A 23549-nucleotide genomic window follows, 5' to 3' on the forward strand; every position below is an offset into this window, starting at 1 on the left:
TGCGGGGCGGTGGGCGCAGGAGGCGGGTGGCTGTGCCTGGGCAGGCAGTGGCTGGTGTGCAGGGCATCGCCGCCGCTGTCTTCATGGGTGCGTGCCGGGAAGCGGCCAAGCAGCTCTCTATTTTGGTAATGATGCCGGGGGATTAAAGGAATGAAGGGCATTTATACAGGACTAATTAACTCTTGCCATGACTTGACCTTTTTATTGTACCTCTCGCCTGTCAACATTTCGCTGTGTGTAAATGGCGTTTTCACATAGTTCAGATCGCGTGCCACGCCATTAAGTTGCGGTCTCCGTTCTGGCTGCCTGCACCAGTAATTAAGGATTCATGTGCCGTCAGGGTTGTGTGGGGTCCCTGGGGTGGAGAGGAGTCACAGCCACTGGCAGCAGTCCTAAGCACTGCTCCTCTTCTCTGTCTTGCATGAGATGTCCCTAACAGATGCAGCAACTTTCCGTCTTGGGCTGGTTTAAGATTAAGATGTTGGAAAAGCCGAATGCCTGTTTCTCAGGGATGTCCTCTTCCTGCTCCCGGTGGTGTCAAGTATAGGCTTAAAGCAGAAAATGATGTGTCTGGCTTCCCACACTCCTGTCTTCAATGAAAATAAACCCACAGCTTACCCATTAGTCCTGTGTTTAGAAGGTTTTATGATTTCCAGCTGTGGTTTAGCCCTAAACGCAGAGTGTCGTCTGCTGGGAAAAGGTTTCCCACTGCCTTTATATCTCTGCAAGAGTTATTTAGAATTGTGCATTATAATATGATGTCCATGCCACAAATTAATGTCTACAACTAGACTTGAGAATTCTGATAAGAAACAAAGAGCCCCCCCAAAAAAAGAAAAAAGAAGAGTCTTGTTGTAATTTCTTATTCTAGAAATTCAGTCTTCAGTTATGCTATGGTACGTTTATTGTCAAAGTCATTGGGAAGAGGACAGTGAAGTAGTAGTAGTACACTGACAAGGTAGCTTTTTCACTGGGGGGTGTGTGTGTGTATGTATTTATATGTGTATGTATGTATTTATATAGAGCAGCAGATAGTACCTGGGCTGTCACTGTTTGTGATCATTGCTGCTGTTGTGCCTCCAAATGATCAAAGCGGAGGGGGGTGTGTGTATGTCATAAGAGTCTGAATAAAACCCACATATTTAAGAGTAAAAAAAAAAAATATCTGAGGGAATCTTAATTTTTTTCACATTAGCAGATGAAAGAGCTCTTGAAACCTGTTATGACTCTCTGATTAAATGTTCAATGACTGTGAGCTAATTCTGGATTTACACTGCAACCACAGTACTTGTGTTTGTAAGATGAGGGAGCTATTTTTTTCAAAGGAAAAATGTTAGAGTTCTAAAAAAAAGTTTCACTTTATGAATTGTAGGAAGAAAAGGAAGGCTGGATTGGTTGGTGGCTAATGAGAAATTCCCTTTACAGTTTTGTGAAATAAGGTGGCTGCCTCTTGTCTTGCCCTTCTCCCAAACGGGGATGTTTGTGAATTGGCCTGATGCGCAGTCCTGACCTCCACAAAGTCGATGAGTTGGCTCACGCTTCTGCAGGAATGAGTTCTCTCACCGGGACAGCGCAAAAGCCACCTCCTGTGTGCTGTAACGGGACAGTATGGCGGAGTCCTGCGCATCTCTGCTCCTGCGCTGAGATGTCAGTCCAGCACATGAACACGACGTTCACGCTGGCAGTTAACTTGCTCCCCGTTACATCTAGTGCTGCCCACCCAAAGAATGTCCCTCGATTGCCCAAGTTCTGTTGGTAATGGCCAACTTGAAGATTTTTAATCAGTGTCAGGTCTAATTTGAAGTAGCTATTGATTAAACCTTAAACCCAATTTAATTCATCATAGAAATGTTTAGTTTTATTTCAAAGTATTTTCTCCAGCAAGGGAAGAAATCCATCGTCAGTCTTTTCTGGATGAGTGCTGTTCTACAAATTCCCATACCATTTTAATTGGATTTTCTTATTGAAGTTTAGGTTGAAGTTAGCTGTTTTCCATTGTGTTTGTGTGTGTGTCTGCGCTTACGCGCATACATTTCTGATCAGAAACACAATCACACATTACAATTTTTGAAACTGTAATTGCGGCTTAAACTTGGTGCCATAGTTCTGGGTTGGCTTCTTAGAAGCAAAAAACTTGATGGGTGGTCCCAGGGTGGAGGGAAAGGCTCTGGAGGAAGTAGTATAGAAGTGGCGATCGCTGCTTGTGGAAATTTCCTTTGTGGAACATCTGTGAAAATCCCTTAGTGCCTCGAACTCCGTGTTACGGGGCAGGAAGCTTTGATTAGATTTGTCTGTGATAGCGCTATTTGTTCTTGCAATTTGGCCCTGATAAGGGAGGGTAAATTGTTTTATTTTGTAATGCTTGCATCTAATCCGTTTGTCTTGCACCAGAAAGTGTTGTGTTAGGGTTTTTCCCGGCTCTAAGTCGTGGTGGATAAAGTACATAAACCCAGCAACAAAGGAACTCTTATCTGCTTACAGCTTCGTATAATTAAAAGCTTATTTATTTTTTAAGATTTTACTGTGTATATACCATTACACATAGAGAATCTATAAACCACTCATGAGCAAGTAAGCTTGGGGAGAATTCGGTAATGAGTTTGGGCTAGAAATTACTTTGAAATGACAGTTTAGAAATTATTTCACCTTGTCTGAGGGGGAAAAAATCACCCAGGTTGGCTGCCAGTAGGGAGAGAAAGTACATACAAGTAATCTGTATAAGGTTAAAGACAATTCCCGATGTATAAATTAGCTAAAGAGTGTTAAGATTATAAAAGTAATTCTCCAGCAATGAGAAAAATATGTTCACAAGTGAACATCTGGCTTCTAATCTGGTTTTGTGAGTCCTTCGTCTGTACTTTCACGTAACAAAAGGATCTGTTAAAATCTGTGGCCATTACCCCTTGGTGGCTGTGGCAATGTGATGTCCCTCATGGCACAGCCAGCTGGAGCAGGGGCAGGACCTGTCTGCAGAGCACACCTCAGCTCAAATCAGCTGGGCTAAGCTCAGGAAATGAGAGGACATCTTTTTTTTTTGGTCACATTTCCAGGTAAACCTAAGTTGGCATTTGCAAAACGTCCTCACCTTGGAGCATCTTGGTATGCTTGGGGAGATTCCATGTAGAGTATCTTTTCTAACCATTTGGTAGCTGGTGTGTAACAAACAACAATAACGTACCAGGTTTTTCATTCATTACCTGTACTGTGGTTATACACAATTTAAGCCTAATAGGGTGCAGCAGTAACTCAAGAAATGCTTGTAGCCCTTTCTTTACTAGCTTGCCATTTTACTAACTAATTGTTTGCACTCTCAATTTCCACATAGTGCCAAAGCAACAGCAACCGCCATGAGATTCTTACCCACAGGGTTGCTCCTAAAATTAGAAATGCACCGGTGCCATAGCTCTGACAGAGGGCAAGCGATGCAAGGAACCCCTGCTCTCTGCCCAGCCCTCAGGAGCTGTTGGAGTGTGTCTTTACAGGTGGGCTTTAGATCGCTCCCAGGAGCTGTCTGCAAGACAGACCAGCAGTTTGCTTTGCTTTGTGCTGTTACTGTTCAGCGAAAAATGCTGCTCTTCAAATGACTTTATCAGATTGACAGTTTTTGTTTTAACTAGGAATGAGTCCTGCACAGGTGAGAATATTATCTATATATATATACGCGTGCCACATGAGGACAGTTGTATGTGACAGAACAGACACAGGTACAAAAGGAAGATTTTTGATTCAAACACCATCAGCGAAGCACCCATGTGTAAGAAGAGAAGAAAATGCGAATGCTCAGTAGAGGTCAATCTGTACGAGTCATTTGAATGGAATTGGCTTATTCTTGTTAATCTGAAAACAGATTAAATGTCTCTACATCTGGAGGTGTATGTACCAAAGGAGCAGAAATGTGTCTAGGGAGAAGGGGTTACATCTGGAGGCTGCAGAAGCGGTTTTGGCTGTGGACTTTGTTAGTTCCTTACACTAAGCGGCATTTTTTCATAGACAATGGTACACATGGATCTTTGAAGGTGTCCTTTGTTCAGAGAACTTGCAAAGGGTTTGATTTCCAGAAAGATAAACCTGCTTCTTGTTGACACGCTGCTCCATGTGGTCCGTAGTCTGCTTTAGAGGAAGGCATTTAACATGAGGAGATTTGATTGTAAACCAGAAGAATTCAGCTGCTTACTTTGTGTTAAAATAGTTGAAAACTGGTTTCAGTTCCGGGCAGCACTGCAGTCAGCCTGGGATAATGGCTTTACTAGAGAGGCCCCCAAAATATCGCTCTACTCTAAGCATAAAGAATGATTTTATTTGTAGAAAAATTGATCTAACCAAGGTATTTTTACTTCCTTTATTTATGGCTTCAAGTGACTTGGAATAGTAGTAAATGCTTAAGCTGTTTGTATAAGAGAATGGATAACTTCAGTGTTATTTGGCAGGTACTGTTTAATTTTTATTTTTTTTTCTAGTAAAGAATTTGCAGGCTGCCTTGGAAGCCAGTGCTGCTGGGACCTCACCTCCTTCCCATCGTAGCTTCTCCCAGATAATCAGGACAGCTGACATGCAGCTTTACCCCCAGACCTTTGAGAATGGGGATGGAGGGTACTTAATTGAAGATTTTGATTTGCATGGCTTGTTTAGTTTTTAAAATATGTAGCTATTTCATATTTTTAAAGTATGCCAGAGTTATCCACATTGCAAGGATAAGCATGTTCCTAGTTTTCCCATAAATACCCTAAATAATGTAACAGTGCTAGGTTGAACTGGTAGGTGTTTAGTCCTTGTGTGGTATGCGATTTAGGAAAATATGTAGTATTTAAACAGAAGGATTTCAGGTAGGTTGATCTCATTTCAGTTCTGCTTTTCTGTCAGCAGCTCGTCCCAGGACAGTCCCCCCATGTACCTCAGGGCTGATCCTGACCCTTGCTGGCTGCAGGGTCCACCCTGCGAAGCAGCTGTAACTCAATTTTCTGACTTAATAGTGCAAGGCTCTTCAAGCATGAAATTGCTTCCTTCGTGTAAAGCTGTCCCTTTGCCTGGCAAGTCAAGGCTCAGAAACGGATGGTTACCGTGGGTGCTGCTCTTGGCCCAACCAGTTGTTGCGAGGAACAAAGTTCAGCTTCTATACGTGCCTGGAAGGGGAATGTGGGAATGAGCCTCTGGATACGACTGACGAGTGAGAAGAGCCTGCAAAATTGTATTCAGCAGCATGAAAAACTAATCATAGCTTCTTTACTAAAAGAAGATCCTTAATGATTAAACGAAGGTGCGGCGGGGCTAGAGCAGGTGGCGTGTGCGGGGCGGCTGCGGGAGCGGGGGCTGCCCAGCCGGGGCAGGGGGAGGCGGGGAGGGGACCTTGTCGGGGCACACAGAGACCTTATGGGCAAGGGGCCGGGGCTACACTTTTTTTTTTTTTTTTAAGAGGATAGGCAGTGAGACAAGCAAATGCCTTCTCAGCCATGCAGCCTGTTAGATGATGCTTCTACAAGCAGATCATCAGTATAAGTTCATTTCTGAGCACTAAACAGTCAAAGCAATAAAGATCCGTGGTTCAGCTTCTGTCAACAGGTATGCGGATGGCTTTGGCATTGCAAGGCATCTCCTCTTAACTCCAGGCAGAAATAAGGACCAGTTAAAAGCACCAGCCTGAGGCAGTCCTGGCCCTGCAGTAGCACTGGCCACCACCCAGGTAGGCATCTGTGCTGATGTATCTGGCTGCGGTGGATGTAACACTGGGCAACTTCTCTTTTGGGGCATGTGTCTCTCTACTAAGAGGATGGTCTTGTGTTTTGAAACCTCTTGTGGCATGCAGAGAAAATTCACTTTGTTGTAAAGGAGTAGCCAGAAATAGTTGTAAGAATGCCAGGAAATAAGCCTGTGTGGGTAATTCATGCTCCTGTTTTATCTCCTCCCTGATGGAAGCTGTCCTCCAGCTTGGTTATGTGCATTCATTCAGAGAAATCGGCTACTTCCTACCGTATCCCATAAACCCCTTTAAAAATGTATGCATTATTATTTTAAGTAAGAACAAAATAAAAAGAAAAATAATTTCTCAGAAATTTATGTGGTGGTGTGTACAGACTGGAAAAGGCACTCTGAATTTTGAAAATGGTATTTGGAGACTTCCAGAAGTGTACTGACTGACAGCTGTATAGTGCAGTACTAATCCTTGTGGATTTATGAAATGAGCTTTCTGGCGGTGCGTGGATGTGTGGGGAGGACAGCATGGGGGGAGGACAGCACAGGAGCAGGGATTTGGCTGGGTGCTCACAGAGGACTATAGGGTCACCAAGCCTTTGGCTGATTTATTGCAGTTGGTTTCTTGCCAGCAGTTCAGTTTTGGGAGGAACCTCTGAATCCAGCACATCATTTACCTGCTTTGCCGAGCACAGCATGGAGATGTACCTTCTGACTACAGGCAAATGCTGAATGAAGAGCTAAGCTTGCAGCATGAAAGCATGCCACCACCCTCATCTTTACTTCATGTGGTGCAGAATTTCACCCCTTAGCTGGGGGCTCCAGAGCTGTGTGAAAGCAGAAGCGTGTGAAAATGATTTTTTGTTTCTTACATCATTTATTGCAGATATGAATAAGAGATTTGAGGATTCAAAGTTAATACTTACTAAAATATTTTGAAAAATATGAAGGGGAAGTTTGAGGTGGGCTTGATGAGCTTCAAAGAAGATTCAGCAAGCATATAACAAAAAATGGCACTGGAAATGATCAAAAACCATCCAAGAAAGCCTGATCTGATCTGTAATTTCCATTATAGGTCTTTGATTTTTGTTGGAAAGGGTAGAGAAAGTCCAAAGTGGCCTCTAGTATAGTCCTCTGAAAAAGAAATGGTCACCTCTACACTGCATTGTTTTAAGTGGAAAGAGGGCAGATGCAGGTCAGATAACAGGAAGAACCTCTCCCCGTGAGGGCGGCGAGGCGGTGGGCCAGGCTGCCCAGAGCAGCTGTGGGTGCCCCATCCCTGGCAGTGCTCCAGGCCAGGCTGGATGGGGCTGGGAGCAGCCTGCGCTGGGGGGGGTCCCTGCCCGGGGCAGGGGTGGGAACTGGGTGGGCTTTAAGGTCCCTTCCAACCCAAACTGTTCTGTGATTCTTTGATTAAGGTTAGAAAGGACCCTTAAGATCAAGGCCAACCGTTAGCCCAGCGCTGCCAAGGCCACCACTAACCCGTGTCCCTCAGCACCTCATCTGTGCTTCTTTTAAATCCCTCCAGGGATGGGGCCTCCACCACCTCCCTGGGAAGCCTCTTCCAATGATTGGCAATACTGTGCTGTATTACAGTGTTCTTCGTCAGGTGTAAAAGTAACTTCGAAAATATTAAAATGGAGCTTGGAGCTGAAAAACCCCAAGGAAGAGGTGATATCCAAGGCTATACCCAAAGCTTTATGAACAGTGGTAGCTGAAGGTGTGAACGAAGGGTCTTTGCTCCCAGAAGTGGCAAACCTATTGATACTCTAATGAAAAAACAGAGAAAAATCCTTGTAAGATATTTTCACATTCATCATCTGCTGGATATAAAAGTTGGTTAGCTTTGGAGTGCTTCAATACGATAAAATTTGGTAAGACAACGTAGCGACAGTTCCAGGACAGTTCTACTTTCCTCTAAGTGAAATAAGTTCCTATTCAATTGTTTTCTATTTACCTTTCAATTGCATAAATTCCAGTCTAAAATACGAACTGGTGCACTTGAAGTAAGTTCATTGAAGCAGGGTTACAGCTGTGCGTGTTGAAACGCTGCAGCAGGATGGGTTACAGGTTGGCGTGTTACCCTCTGGGTCGGGAGTGCTGGCGCTTGGTGGAGCTCGCACGGCCTCTTGCGTCACCTGTATCTGTGGGCAAGAGGAGACACAACAGATAAAGCTTAAATTAATGCCATTTTGGCAGGGAATTTGAACCCTTGGACAGTGTTGTCTTCTGGGATGCTGCGGAGCCTGTAGGGAGGGAAAGGTACTTCTCTTGAATGGGCAATCTAGGTTTTTTAAATGCTTCATTGTGATGGGAGCAATATCAGAGGATCACAGAATGGTGTGGGTTGGAAGTGACCTCTGGAGATAACCATATATTTCATTTTCACACTTTCTATTTCCTTGAGTAGCTGGCAGGTTTTGTTTAAAGTGGATCGGAGACTATTTAAGGCGATAGGATTCTCATAGTAGGAGAGTTATCACCCTAGAAATAAATTATTGCTTACTGGGGTAGTTAACTTACAGTCCAACTTGTGATTTTCAGAAAGCAAAACCAAACACCAAAAAGGAGCATTGGTGATCTGCACATGGCGCAATTAACAGTTTTGACAGGAAGGTTTGTGGTAGGGGAGCATTCGCTGCCTGAAGTTTTCTGTAAAGGTGCTGGCCAGAGGCCTGGCTCTGGAGAGGGCTGTAGGGTGTTTTAGCAGCTCTGGTGGCTGGAGTCATGCCAGTGCTGCATTTGGCTTCCCATCACGTACTTGCTGCTTCAAAACCACTTTAGCAAGGAGAGCTGGGGGTTTTGGTTGCCGTTCTTTGTGGAGGGAGACCAGAAACGGTCTGCTGGTACTGCCGGACATCAAAGCAGCTGTTGTTTTGCCAGAATTTTATTTTATATATTCTTTTAATTTAAGTGCACCTTTCCTTATGTTTTTTAAAATCCTGTTCAAGATTAGAGGAAGGTGGAAATACTTGGAGTATTTCTGTGGATACCAACACTGTCCCACAGGAATCACAATCCATGAGTGCGCTCCTGAAAGCCAGGTACAGCGGAGCACAAAAAGCATTCCTTATGTGCTATTAGCACCCTGGCACATAATCAATACACACTGATAAGATTTGGCATCTTGTGAGGTATCAACGCAGCGGTGGCGTGTTCCAGGTCTAGAGGGAGATAAATATAACTGGCTGCCAGCTTCACTATGCAGTGGTGCATTCATCTTCGCAGCGGCGAGTAGCACCTGAGCATGGAGATGGTGCATGCTGACGTGCTCTCGGGGGCTGCTGGCATGGGGGATGATGAGAAATGGCAAGATTTCAGGCTTTCTGCATTTCATAACAAGAGGTATGCCTCAATTTCAGGTTGTGCGCCACAAAGCTACGGGGTGATGTTGGAGAAATGCTGTGAGTGAACACAGGGGTAGATGGCCAAGATGCCAGCATTGGTGATCAGTGCTGATGGGGACATCTCAGGATGTTACTGAGCATTTCTTGAGGGCGTACTGTGGATCAGGAGCTATCAGGCTGCTGAAGTGTTTCCTGAGGCAAGGAGGGCACGTGGTGACACAGGGGCAGGGCACTGCAAGGTCCCGGGCACGGCTTCTCCTTAGAGCCTTGACCTCTGGTTCTTCATACAGCAAAACCAGCGCTGCTGTGGAATGCTGCGGAGCCTGTAGGGAGGGAAAGGTGCTTCTCTTGAATGGGCAGTCTAGGGTTTTTAAATGCTTCATTGTGATGGGAGCAATATCAGAGGATCACGGAATGGTGTGGTTTGGAAGGGACCTCTGGAGATAACCCAGTCCAACCCCCTGATAAAGCATTTGCTTGATTTCTGTAGTGTATCCTACAGAAAATGTACCTTGACAAAGCAGCCAAGCCACACCAGCTGCCAGCTGCAAGATTTAAACACCAAAATAACCTAGTAGTAGCCTTACCACGGTAAGCAGTATCATAATCTTTTTCAGGGTGCATCTTGCCATCTGTTTTCATTGGGAAGGGGCTGGGGGGAGAAGGCGGCTGAAGGATGGTGACAGGCAATTACTGATGGTGTGGCGGGGTCTACCCTTTTCCAGTCTCTGTCTGTGAGAACTGTCAGTCCTGTCAGGTCATCCCTCCGCTTGCTTTTCAGAGAACACTTCTATTGCACTGATCAATATACAATCATGAACTTTTGGAAGGCGTTTGACAGTATTGTATAGCTGAGCTGGAGTGCTTTGTTACTGGGACAGCTTTCAAAATGAAATCCCTGAATTCAGAGGCGTCAAGGCATGGTTAAGGTTGTCCAACATCTACCACTTCCCCGTTCCACTTGAGGGTGCCTTCGATTCCCTCTGTTGGCACAGGCGCTCCTGCACCTGCCAGCCTTCGCTGCTGCCCTCCTCAGCCTCAGCCCCTGGCCACCGAGCACCCTGTGTTAAACACATCAGCACTGAAGTTGTCCTATAGGTACTTGAGTTCCCCTCAGCTCATTTGTGAACTGATAAACGTTTTCCTAAGAATTGGCATGTAAGATGTTATTCCACATAAGAACACATTTAAATACACGGAGTTGTTTTTGTAAGCATGATAAGCTGTTTTAAGGTGACATCTTCCATTTTATGTGAAATTATTCTTGGTCATGCTTCAAAAATAACGTGTGTGGACGTGACGCTAAATTAAGATGGTAAAACAACTGCAAGGCATAAAGTTCACTGGATGGTAACCGCACCTATGAAAAGATGAATTTATTGATTTAATTCACTCTGTGACTTCTGATGTTTTGGCAGTTTGCTTAAATGCAGCGCGATCATTTTTAAGAGGCAGTTTTGCAGAGGCTCTTTCTGCATGGTGATACATTCATCACTCTTTGGTATGGGTCTTTATGTGCATTACTATGAAATTAGGGGTGAGTTTCTCGTGTCTTGACGCCGCTGTCAGTTTTTCAGCTATGCCCTTGTACCTTGTCTACCGATGGTGGTGGAGGCAGGGTGCGGGTAAGAGGGATAGCTGCTTGTCCTGCTGGACAAGGGGTGGTTTGTGGTTGCATTAGCTGGTGTTCGTCATCGGTGCCCCGGAAATGGGATGCACTGAGATCATTGCTGCGGTGAGCTGCAAATAGGAAGAAGTAGGTGCCTGCCCCGCTCCCCAGCAGCACTGCCTTTGGGGCTGATGGAAAAACTTCTGTGGTGTCCAGCAGCTTTCCCAAATCACCTCCTGGTGTGGCATTCAGCTCAAAGCTGAGAATGAATGAGGTAGGAGATAGCATTCAGGACTATCATATTAGCTGGAGAGAGATACAGCAGCAGGTTGTGATACGGCATAGCAGGTATTTAAACTGGACTGATTTTAAAATGCAAGAATTCAGTGGGGAAAGAGACAGGAACTAAGACGCAAAACAAGTGCAAAAAGAGAAATTACATGTCAGCAAGGCAAAGAAGTAGTGAGGAGGTTGCTTATGTTACTTTCAGATGTTATCTGCTTACTGCACGTATTAATGGTGTTGCGCAATCATAGATGCTTTACAATGCTGGAAATCATGATTCCAGTGCAGTCTAGTGTGGAACTGGTATATTCAAGAATACTGTTCATCATAAGCAGTAAATACCCTTCTGTGAGGAGACACACCTTGCGAACCCACAGAGATAAATTAAGGTTTCATATGTTCATATATGTAGGTTTTTGTGTACGTGTAGATAAATAAAACTGTACATACCTGCTTATATAAATATATATAACCTATATATATTAGATAGGTGAATAAATACGCTGCCACTGTTGCACAAACAATATTAATCAGAACATAAATATGCACTAAAAGCAGAGACAGAGGTGCAGCATGCAGCAAGTCAAGAGTATTAATTTGGCACTGGGAGATGGTGCATTCACCCTTTCCCTTCCCACCTCTTGTCCTTCACTTCCATCACCTCCATCACAGAAGACTGCAGCGTGCACTGTTACTGGTTTCTCAGTCTGTCTGTGCCTGGAATTTGGGATCCCCTCTCAGTATCCTGACCAACAGCTCCTCCGTTTTGCTCAATTCCCCAGGCTGTTTTGTGTTCCCTTTACCCTAACTTTGCATGCACGTCAGTGACTGCTCTGCAGCAAAAGTACCAGTCCTGCAACGGACTGGTTTCCAGTGCCCTGACGTAACTGGAGGGTGCAGTAAATTTGGTTACCTGGAGGCATCATACCGGTGATGTGTGTTACCAGCCTTTTCTTTATGGGTATTTTCACTATAGCAAAGCAATAAAAGGTAATGACTAAATAATCATGAAAATCCCTCAAGTCTTATAAACGAAAAGTATTTAACACAGTTCTATATGTTCCCAAATGCATCATATAAAAAAATACTACATAATAAATTGTATATAATAGCAATAGTCTCATTTTTTCCCTCCAAATACTTTGCTTTCATGCATGATCTTTCGCCTTGAGTTGCTTCCCTGAGAGCTTCAGCACGGTTCTGGAAGGCATAAAATCACGGGGTAACCCTCCACGCTCACATAATTTTCACGCAGCCAATGGGAAGGATAGTAAATAGGTAGAATCTCACTCTGTTTCCATGTTACTGATCTCAGAAAATGTGTTTTTCTCATATTTAAGCAGCTGTATTTACTTAATGTGTATTCATAAAGTAGCATCTGATGACTGCATGAGAAGACCCAGTGTTTCTGGGAAAGTATTTCCAGCGTCAGTGTGTGTGAACAATCAGGACACATTGTAAATAGTGCAGGGGTGGCGGAGAGGGAGCCCTCGTGTTTGATTGCGTGAGTAGCAGATTACCTACTTATCATTTCTTCAGCGCATGGTGGATTTTCAAATTAGAAAACAAGCAGCATGAGTCACTGTCGTCATTGCAGTAAAAGGGACGCAAAAGGCTTTTCTCTTTTGTGCGCTCTAAAGGGAGCAGAGGGTTAGGTGGGTATCTGGGGCTGAACCCCCCCAGAGGTGTGCTCCAGGGGCAGAGTGGACACTGGTGGAGGCTGAGCCTTCCCTGGGGAGGGACATGGGACACTGCAGATTCCACATCCCTCCAGACTGCCCCTCTCACGGGATGCGCTCCACCAAGGTACCCAGCCCAGAGACAGTCCCTGGGAGGGCTCTTGTGGACATGGTGGGGATGTGAGAGCTGACCTAAAGCTGCGCCATGTGTTGCTGCAGTCGTTGAGGGAAAGCAGGGCCGTTGGACACGGCAGCTCGTTGTGGCCAGAACAGGGAGGTGTTGGTGCACCAGGTCTCTCCCTGCCGTCCCCTTCTGCTGCTGGTCTTGCCCCATCTCCAGCATCTCCCTGGCATCGCTGCGCCACATTCATCTACTGACCATCCAAAAAAAAACCAGCCTGGCCAGGAGGTGGGCTTGGGGACATCTTCGTGAGGTGAATCAGCCCACGAAGAGGTGTGATGAGCATCGTGTCGGGAGTGTGGCCACACGCAGGCAGGAACGAGGTGGGAAGGGGGTGCAAATCAGTTACACCCGTATGGATTGTGATTGTTTTCCCTTGCACATCTTGTAAATGGCAGTGGGGATTACTTTAAGAGGAAGAACAGTGATTATACACCCACTGTATGGTTGTATTATCACCGATCTTTGTTGTTTAACTTTTAAAGTGAATCAAATACTTAGGAAAATTGTTTTGAGTGAGCTTAGTGAAAACTAATCAATGTCTCACTTCCAGCAGAGAGCAGAGGCATGTTGGTGAGAGTATAACCTTCCCACCCAGAGTCGTCCCAGCCTCATGCCACCTGGTATTTCAGTCTCTCTGTCCCCTGCCTGCCTCTAAAATGAGTGCTGTGCCTCATCAGTGGGAAGTGAAGTGGCAGCTCTCTGGTGTTAGGTGTGTGAGAGTTGTGTCAATGAGCTAAGGATGTTTTTGTTTAATTCAAGGAGTAAGTGTTTTCACCGTGGGAGTGATGGTTCCAGACTCAGGTCATCCCAATGACCAGTGCAGGAATCGGGTGTTACACACAGATTCATCAATTAACGAGCTCTAGTGACTTGTCTGTGCAGAGTTTGCCAGCTCCAGAGCATTTTAAAAACCTGGTCCTTAATAGAATAGAATATGCTATTTCGGTTGGAAGCGACCTACAGTGACCACCTAGTCAACTGCCTGACCAAGCTCCAGCATGTTGTTCAGGGCATCATTCAGATGCCTCTTAAACCCTGACAGGCTTGGGGTATCGACCACCTCTCTAGGAAGCTGGTCCCAGTGTTTGGCCACCCTCTCACTAAAGAAATGCTTCCAAAAGTCCAGTTTAAACCTCTGCTGGAGCAGCTTTGAGCCATTCCCATGCATCCTATCCCTGGATCCCAGGGAGAAGAGCTCAGCATTTCCCTCTTCACATCCCACCCTCAGGAAGCTGGAGAGAGCAGTGAGGTCACCCCTCAGCCTCTGTTCTCTGCAAACTAGACCAGCCCAAAGTTCTCAGCTGCCCTCAGAGGACATGGTTCCCAGCCCTTCGCTAGTGTGGTTGCCCTCCTCTGGGAGCCGTCAAGGACCTTCACATCCTTCCCAAAGGGTGGGCACCAGCACCACGCACAGCACTCATGGTGGGGCTGCCCCATTGCTGGGTATGGCGAGGCAGTCCCCTCTTTTGTCTGGCTGGTTGTGCTGTTTGATGCACCACAGGATGCCATTCATGGATCTTTATGACCTGATTTATGACAATTTAGATTGGTCTGTCTGCTGCAAAGCATAGGATACATGACCTCTTCATGAGTGTCCTCCACTCATCTAGCCCTTACCTTCCCTGGGTGCCATAAGGTACCTTGGAGAGTAATAAAAAGGATAGTTAAAATACTGAAGATCCTGGCAAATACTACATGATGATAAAAATTCTGTACCTTAATGTTCTGTTTGCACTACAAAATTAGCGTTCAGCTGCAGACAAGGAACCATCTTCTTGTCTCCTTTCACTACCGATGTATGTTTCTGAATACTTTTAAATGTAATCTGATGTAGTAGTTCTTTTCCAGTTTCTAAGATTGTATCTATTTTAAATGAAATTTAAATGACTGTTGTGAAATATGGAACAAACAGCATTTATTCCAGCTAAGAATGATGTTAAGCTCTGGAAAACGACTCTCAACATAAACATACTGAGCTTTGTGCTGCAGCCTTTCTGCTTTTCAGTCTTTGAGACCTGACTGTGAGCTGCCAGGGTTGACACGAGACACCTTCCAAGGGCAATTACATGTGTGAGGAAAACTTCTACTGTGCCTCGGAAACAAATAAATTCAAAATGTCCTTCTTTGGATACAGTGTCCTGCTGGGCTCACACTCCTTTAGACACCTCTGGGTAAGCACCAGGTGTCATCATGGATGATAATTAATGAAGGACTTTTATTTGTCTGAACTCTGAATCTAAATCATAATTGATGGATTGTTGTATCGTTAATTAGATTGCGGAAATGGTGACGGTGGGATGGCTACCAGCAAACTTTGGTGGTCATCATCAACATGAATTTAAGACTGTTGTGTGTGTGCGTACATATATATATATATATATATATACACACACATATGGATATATGACAGCTTTCTGTTGTCAAGATCTACTGACCAATGACATATATATGTATACACACACACACACACACACACACACACATATGAACCTTTTATCTGTACCATAGCAATCAGTGATACGTTGTATTCTTCTGTATTCTGTTCCCACCTTCTGCTTTGAAAGCTGTGCTCACGATGTTGTTTTATCTTTTTTTTTTTTTTTTTTTTTTTTTTAAAGTGTCGGTGAGGCAGAAGAAAAGGTTAAAAAGAGCTTTGTTATGGTCGGTTATGTTTAAGAAAGAAACTATATGGACAGGCTGACTTTTCTTCAGGGACCTCATTCATTCATTCTCTTGGCCCTTGATTAGAGCAGTTTCTGTGATGGGGAGGCTACTCCTGAGCAACTCCTTCATTGGGACTGGTTGATTTTTCAAATAACACAGACAAAACTGATATGCTGAGCCTGGGTCACAGTCAGAGTGTAGGGTATGTAAATGCTAATGAGTAACTTACTAATTTAGAATTTTTTTGTGGGGGGAAGCTTCAAATTTGTGGTATTCCAGAGAAGATGAACTAAAAAGCTATACCTAATTTCTTCCCACTTTACGTGCAGTTTAATTCATAGTGTGTGTGTGCTGCTGCTGTACAGTATGTACATGCTCCCTGTCCCTTCTGAAAGGGCTTTCCTGAACCAGGGTTACAGTAGGAATCTCAGGGCCAGAGAACCATACAGTAGCAAAATAGAAAAAGAAAAAAAAAAAAAGTGCAAATTATTTTCAGTCGCAGTGGTTAAGAATCCAATATTAGGTATGTTTAAGTGATGACTTGACCTGTGCTGGGCAGGCTGATGTAGGTGTGTTTGTATTTTTGAAATGTGTCCAAGATGTGGAACAAACATGCAGAATTTTGGGTTGTCTCTTGTAATAAGCAAATAGCTTCAATTTGCTTCTGCAAAATCAGCAAGAGTTGCTATCTGTTGCTCACTTTGCCTTAATTTCCACATTTTCCAAAACAGGTGAAATTACTGACCTCTCATTCTCTCATTGAGTGGCTATATAGAATGGTCTAGAAAATAGTGATTTTTTTTTTCTTCTTTTTGAGAAGCCACCAAAGATGGGAAGGTCTTGGAGGGCTGTGTACTTCAAACTGTAGAATTTAGAATTTGTGACAATGAGAGTCCCTTGACCTAACTGTAACCACTTGATACACCTCGTATTAATTGCCCCGTGTCCTGTGTGCAGCTGTGTCAGGACACGATGATGCTGAGCCTGCTGGATGCCAATTTCTTGGCACACCAAGTGGGAGCGAGGGGACTGGGAGCCTGAGGGAGCTGTGAATGCAGCGGTGCACGTTCCTTTGGATACTCTGCTGTGCTTTCTTAGCAAGAAAACAGAATTTGAAGTTCCCTCTGCCTTCTGGCTTGGGAGCTTGAAGAGATCGGTGACCACTTTGGAACATATGCTCAACAGGGCTTGAAGCCCCTTTTCCAGGCTGTCCCATCAGTAGAGATCTTTAGGGATTTTTGTAAAGATTAACCTCCCTTTTTTTCTGTATTTCTGTATTTTTTGGCAGGTGCAAGACAAAGGTCTACCCCGATGAGCTCCCTAACACAAGTGTAGTGATTGTGTTTCACAATGAAGCCTGGAGCACCCTGCTTCGGACCGTGTACAGCGTTATCAACCGCTCGCCGCACCGCCTGATTTCTGAAATCATCCTGGTGGATGACGCCAGCGAGAGAGGTAGGTTTTGGGAGAGAGGAATCACGTTCCCAGTGGTGGTGTAGCGTGGCATGTGAGGAGCCGGCAGGAGAGCTGTGCCTGTGCTGGTGGCCAGGCTGTTATTTGGCATAATAACCTGGTTAAATCAAAAACTTGATAACCCGCAGGGGTGGGTTATTGGGCAGTAACTCATGGCTGGGGTGCTCTACCCACACACCAGCAGCACTGTTTACACTGTGCTTTATCATGGCATATGACTGTAAAAGACAGACCTTTTTCACATCTCTCTCTGTCTGTCTCCTGCTGTCCCTCAACCCCTCTCTGTTCTGTGTTTCAGATTTTCCTGAATATCCAAACTGAGCCGGTTTCCTCGTATTGCTCATCTGTGTGGGTCATTTATTTTGGGTCTGGCTTTTTTCTTTCGCCTTCTCCCTGCTTTCCCCCCACCTTTCTTCTCTCTCTCCCTTGCCTTGCTCCCTTCCACCCCACTTTCCCCTCCTTTCCTTTTTCCCCCGCTTTCCCCCCACTTTTTACCACTCTTTCCCGCTTCCCCCCCCCTTCCCGCCCACCTTTTTTCCCTTTTTTATTTCTTTTTTCTCTCTCTTTTTTTTTTTTTTTTTTGTTTTCCTTCTTTTTTTCTTCCTCCCACCCCAGGGTTTAGCAACAAAACTGTCTGCCTGTGAGACTGATATTACCTGGAAAAGGAATCGCATTTCATTCTGCAAACGTACTCAATGGAATGATAAATTTTCCTCAAGTAGCCAAATGCGTATAATGGCAAATGCACCATGCAGCTGCAACGGTCCAGCAGACAGAGGATGCAGGCTGAGCCATCCTTTAGTTCTGCCCCATGTAGCATTAACTGAACTCTAATTACTGTCCTGCATTTCCCTGCTTCAGAGGACCAGTAGGGTTCGTGTTCCTCTGGGCCAGGATGTGGAGGAAGACTTTATCCCAAGTAACTACTGTTTATCCAAAAAGCAAAGTTTTGGGTTCCTGAAGAGCTCAAATGCTGACCTTCATCAAAAGTAGTCATATTTGTATTTCACTGTTGACAAATTAGCAGCAGCGTAATCATTTTGCACTCACTCTTGATTGCTGGCTTATCTCGAGCAAAACCGATTGTGACTTTTGTAAAATTTCTGTGGCATTTTCACGGGACGCTCTAGCCGCTGTGTGCGCTCTTTGCCACGTGGCTGCGGGGTGCAGGGTGCCAGCGTGTGCCTCGGTACCTCACCTCAGTCTTCAGAAAAACCCAGGATGTGTCAGGGTGGTTCCCGGTGTCAGGGCAGCGTATGTGGTATGCCCCTGGGAGGGCCGAGCGTGACGCATCAACTCTGCGGTTATATTTGGAGTCCTTGGCAGTTGCCGAACCCAGCTAAAAATAAGGTTTCTCTTCTATTTTTTTTTTTTTCCCCCTCCCCCAATTATCTTTGGCAGAGTTTTTGAAGGCCTCATTGGAGAACTATGTGAAAAACCTGGAAGTCTCCATCAAGATCATCCGGATGGAGCAGAGGTCGGGACTGATCCGCGCGCGGCTCCGCGGGGCAGCAGCCTCCCGAGGGCAGGTGATAACGTTCCTGGACGCGCACTGCGAGTGCACCCTGGGCTGGCTGGAGCCACTGCTGGCCAGGATCAAGGAGGACAGGTGAGCGCAGCGCTGCACCGTGCGCATGGAAAGCTGGAATGGGAACAAGGTCATTGGTCAGAAAAGGAGATCGAGGGGGTTTAAAACCTAGTGGGAAGGTGTTCGCCAGTATTTGTGTCTAGGATCTAATCAGTAGAGACTGGAGAAATCTTAATTTCTAAATAGATATGTGATAAGCTTTTGATTCCTACAGCAGGACTCTGTTACTGACGGAAGACCAATAATGCCAGGATGGCAACTTGCGCCATTCACTTTCACGAGGCCTGGGTGTCCCCACCTGATGGCAGTCTTCACCCCTTCTTGTCACCAGGCACAACGTCTTAGCGGTGACACCTCCAATATCTCTGAAATTTGCACTCTTTTCTTTTCTTTTTTTTTCCCCTTTTTTGGCCTGTTTTTTCCTATATTCTCCTATTTTCTTTTTTCTCTTCTTTCCTCTTTTCTCTACTTTCTTCCTTTACCTTTTTTACCACTTCCCCCTTCTATTGGCCCCTCCCCCTGTCTTGGCCCCCTCTCGCCCGTCTTTCCCTCCCCCCCCCCCCCCGTCTTTTCCCCCCCTCCTTTTGCCCCCTCCCCTCCCTTTTTTTCCCCTGCCCCACCCCCCCCCCGTCTTTTCCCCCCCTCCTTTTGCCCCCTCCCCTCCCTTTTTTTCCCCTGCCCCACCAAGGCCCTCACTCTGCTCGATGGATGAGCAGCCCCGGCTGCACATGGTGCACGGTCCCATTTATGAACCGCGCCGCAGGTGCTCCATGAGATGCACACGGTAAAACCCGCCCTGCTCAAGCCCAGCAGCCACAAGCAAAAATAACCCTGTTTGTCCTGCTGCTGCCCATCTTGGGAGGTGTAGAGGGAAACTGCACAGATGCAAGGAGCAAACCTGCCCAACGCAGCGTAGGTTGTGCTGCTGCTGCCTTCACGGGGGCGGTTGTTGGAGGGGTGGGAGCCCAGCAGGGGTGGGTGTCGGTGGCTTTTAGCTCTTGGGAGCACAGCAAGGGGTCAGAGTCTCCAAAAAGCTGCGGGCAGCAGAGAAGGGGAAATGTAAATGGGGTTTTACGTAGAGAAGCCTCAAACTAAGTGCAATATTCAGCACACTGACACGACAAAAGTGTTCTATTTAAAAATAGCCTATTTTATCCTTACAGGAAGACCGTTGTCTGCCCGATCATTGATGTGATCAGCGATGACACATTTGAATACATGGCTGGATCTGATATGACTTATGGAGGGTTCAACTGGAAACTGAACTTTCGCTGGTATCCAGTTCCCCAGAGAGAGATGGACAGGAGGAAAGGAGACAGGACCTTGCCTGTCAGGTGAGGAATCAAGAGTACTGTGCTGTTCGAGTCTACCGTGTACTTGTTTGTGTAGCTAATAGTGCTTAATACCTAAGATTTTGCTGCAGTATCAGAGAACACGTGTCAATTGCGGCACACTGTTCAGGGCAGTGAAGACCAAAATCGACTGATCCTTAATGCTGCAGTGTAGGTATCAGAGCTGAGAAAACTCATTTATATCTTCTTTTCAACATCAATAATTTAAAATCTTATCTGCTTTGTAAGTTCACCCTATGATTTTTTTCTGTAAATGCCCTGTGACCTTCTGTTTACAGGTGTTACTATTTTTTTGTAATTTTAGGCCAATATTAGAACATACTGCTGAAATACACATTTTTTAACACTGAACACAAGTATTCGATTATGATGATTTGCACTTAAAATGCGTACTTTCATCATTGCCTAGAGGATAAAATTGATGACTGTGCACACTGAGTCAAAAATGATCTAAGAGTATGTCCTGAATTCCCGTGATCATTCCTGACCTCTTTCATTTAATTGCTCAAACCACGGACTGTAACAAAACCTCTAGAAAAATTTTAAATGAAGCTGAAACAGGACAAATTGGATAAATTACTCACAATGGGTTATTTGCTCAGCTCTAATAGCTTCTGTGGTCTTCATGAAAAGTTTTTTTTTAAGAAAAAAAAAAGGCAAATAGCTTTCACAAGTGGATGTAATGGTTTCAAACCTGTGTGAGAGACATGATGAAGTGGACAGAATTCCAGTCCTGCATACCCCCGCAACAGGCAGATAAAGAGAGAGCCAACTTGAACTTGGCGGGGGGGGGTGGGTGGGGGGGGGTGGAGGAGCAGTCACAGCACAGCTGTCCGAAACGCTTCCAGGTAAGGCAGGGCGGACAAAGAAAAGCCTTTCAAAATTTCAGGCCAGAAAGTGGCCAAAATCTGTCATTGTTTGTCCTTCAAAGCCTGGAGGCAGGGAAGGGCTGGGATTCTGAGGTTGGGCTCTCAGGAAGCACAAGCGGGTGCCCAGGAGCAGACCCTGTCGCTAGCAAAGGGGGCATGACCCCGTGTTTGAGCTGGGCACTGCATTTCTCATGATCTCAAATATCATCACTCAGCTGTGAAGTCTGCCAGCAGCTATTTCGCTAAAGCTGAGGTGTGCGTTAAAATCTGTAGAGTTAATTATCCTAACGAGCCGCAGAACCGCATGCCGTGCTGGCTGCTGCTCCCACTGTGTCACTGGCTGTGCGCTGTTTATCCTGCCTCTCCCGCACGGCATCAATTCACAGAGACAGCGAGCTGTCAGAGACATGCAAATCCCAGTTCTTGTTTCCTTATCTTGGAATGGAATAGTATTTGAAGTGAATCCATAATCACACATGTAATTGATTCTTTAAATTATAAAAACAAAGAAATAGTGCACTTCCCCCCACCCCACCCCACCCCAGCTTTTAGCTGGTGGTTGCCTGGTCCTTTGGGGATTCTCCTGGTGAGATGGGTGTTAGTGGGCAGAGCGTGGGTGTAGGAGTCAGAGTTTAATGCCAAGTGCCACATTCCCATAATTATCACTTACACAAGTGCTTTAGAGTGAAGAGGTGGCTCTGAGGGTGTGTAACTGTGCTGGCTTAAGACCAAAGTGTCAGCTTTTAGACATATGGATGCCCTGTCTGATCACATAGTGGAGGCATTCCAGTCTCTTTGGTGTCAGAAGAAGGTACTCCCTGTTTCATTTTCCTTTTTACCTGATGGGAGGGGAACCAGCAAAGCAAGCGAGCTGTGGAACTGCCCAAGTATAACAGCATTCCTATGGGAAACAACATTTAGTAAGTTATTGGCTGCTTTCAGTGCTAGCTGGTATTTCCAGATGTTTATCAAATGCAGTCAGAGAGACTGCGGCAGCCCATCAGTCCTGAGGTGCAGGAAACAATCACAAATTCTGCATCCAAAGAGAAAATGTATAATACTTCACCTAAGAATGGTTCTTGGCAGCTGCTGCCACCTGAGTATTCAAAAAATGAGGCAATAAAAAGAAGCCAAAGCCTAACCCATACCAAAAATTCAGAAACAAATTGATGAGTTCATATGCTTTAATCCATGTTGCTTCCTCCATTCTGTAACATTATTTCAGTCTCATGTAGATTGACTATGTCTTTACTCGTGTTTTTTCTTTATAATCAGTGAAATAGGTGTAGAATGCAAACATCATTGGATTACATGTTTGTGTGCATGTTTGCTTAACATTACCATTGCACTCAAATTCTGCTTTTTGTTACATTAAAATCCACGTAATTTACAGTTTTACTCGAAGTATTTATCTTCCATAATAACATTGATAAATTCCTACCTTTGCTTTTTTGATTTAAAATCATAACGCGTTTTCAAACTGTGAATTATTTTATATACAACTTACTATTTACATATAATTTGTATTGTTGTATAAGTATTTTTATGGAAAAGATTAGGAGAGCTTGCTGCTGAGAGCTTGCCAGTTGGTATGAACAGGGTTCAGCCGTCACGTACGCTGTGGCCATTAAGCCTGACGAAGTTACCGTGGAAGGTGCTGTACCCTCCCAAAAGGTTGCCTGCCCAATTCTCTCCCATTCGTGTATGTGAAAGGCTGCTTGCTTGTTTGCCTAGGGAGTTCAAGGAACTGTTAAATTCCTAAGTTATGTATTTGAATCAAATAGTCGCCTTTCTTGGAATCTCTAGATTTAGTGGGAAAAGGTTAATTAATTCAGTGACTCGATATTAAAGACCTACAACTAATTGTCATGCAGTACAGCTGCGGAAGAGCTTTCTTACTGACAACCATCAGAAAAGTTAGATTGGTTGTCATATTTTTAGCAAACAGAACGGTGGGGACTCATAGGTGCCTCTCATACTGATCAGTGATGCTTTGCTTTGGTCAGATCGGGTTCTGATCAGAGATCTGTACATGGATGCTATTCCTGCTCTTCACACGCTAGTCCTTACCGCTTTTGCCCCTTATTTTCTTTTTCTGGTTCTTAAACCCTGGTCTAACATCCCTTCTCTCATTCTCATTTTCTTCTTCTTCCCTTGCCTAGCTCACTCTCAGGTCAGCTAACACCGTGATGGCGTAACCTTCCCAGAATAGTCTAAACCAGTAATTCTTACCCGAGGAATCACAGGTTTTGTGAAGGTAGAAAAAGCTTTCCCAGTTTGCGACCACTCCTGGTTTAAAGGCGGTAGGTGGGGGTGGGCAGCACTATCAGTGGGGAGCTGTCCTGGGCAGCAGGTCGGACCATCTCTGCCCCTACCCCATCAGCACTCCCCACCTGGGGAGAGGGAGGATGGAAGTTGGTGGTCATCAGATACTGGCATTTCTTGGGATTTTTTTTTTAAACATAGTTAGAATTATTTTTGGTTTACATGTACAATGATCAGAAGCAGAAGTGATATCAGGAAGCTTTCAGTTCACGAGGTGTCTTTGCTAGGACCAGAACTATGAAGTTAGAAGAGGTAGGGGACAACTAGAAGATAATCCCTGAAGAAAAGATTGTTCCTGGAGACAGAGCTGTTCAAGACAAGTGTTTCATTCTCTGAGGTTTGTTAGGATCAGCCAAAATGGATTTTTTCAAGTGTATTTGCAGAAATCAAATATGTAATGTGGCTTTGAGTACAAATGTCACCTGAGCCGTGGAGCTTGCAGGGGCTTCCCAGTGTTGCTTTAGGGGTACAACACTTTGAAGGTACAGC

General features: G+C 45.0%; 1 protein-coding gene across 5 annotated transcripts in view; it reads left to right on the top strand.

Annotated features, from left to right (window-relative positions):
• GALNT13 (polypeptide N-acetylgalactosaminyltransferase 13) overlaps positions 1–23549 on the top strand; it is a gene marked incomplete at its 5' end in the record, with an annotated part of 144920 nt that overhangs the window by 53133 nt on the left and 68238 nt on the right. For all 5 annotated transcript variants that reach the window (XR_013929931.1, XM_080398744.1, XM_080398741.1 and 2 more), the window contains 3 exons: positions 16742–16908; positions 18328–18535; positions 19678–19848. Coding sequence is in view for 4 of the 5 variants with exons in the window: in XM_080398744.1 (XP_080254870.1) it covers positions 16742–16908; positions 18328–18535; positions 19678–19848 (546 nt within the window). The remainder of the gene's footprint in view (positions 1–16741; positions 16909–18327; positions 18536–19677; positions 19849–23549) is intronic.

The sequence above is a fragment of the Falco punctatus genome (assembly GCF_963210335.1).
Source record: "Falco punctatus genome assembly, chromosome: 8".
In the NCBI taxonomy this organism is placed as follows: domain Eukaryota; kingdom Metazoa; phylum Chordata; class Aves; order Falconiformes; family Falconidae; genus Falco; species Falco punctatus.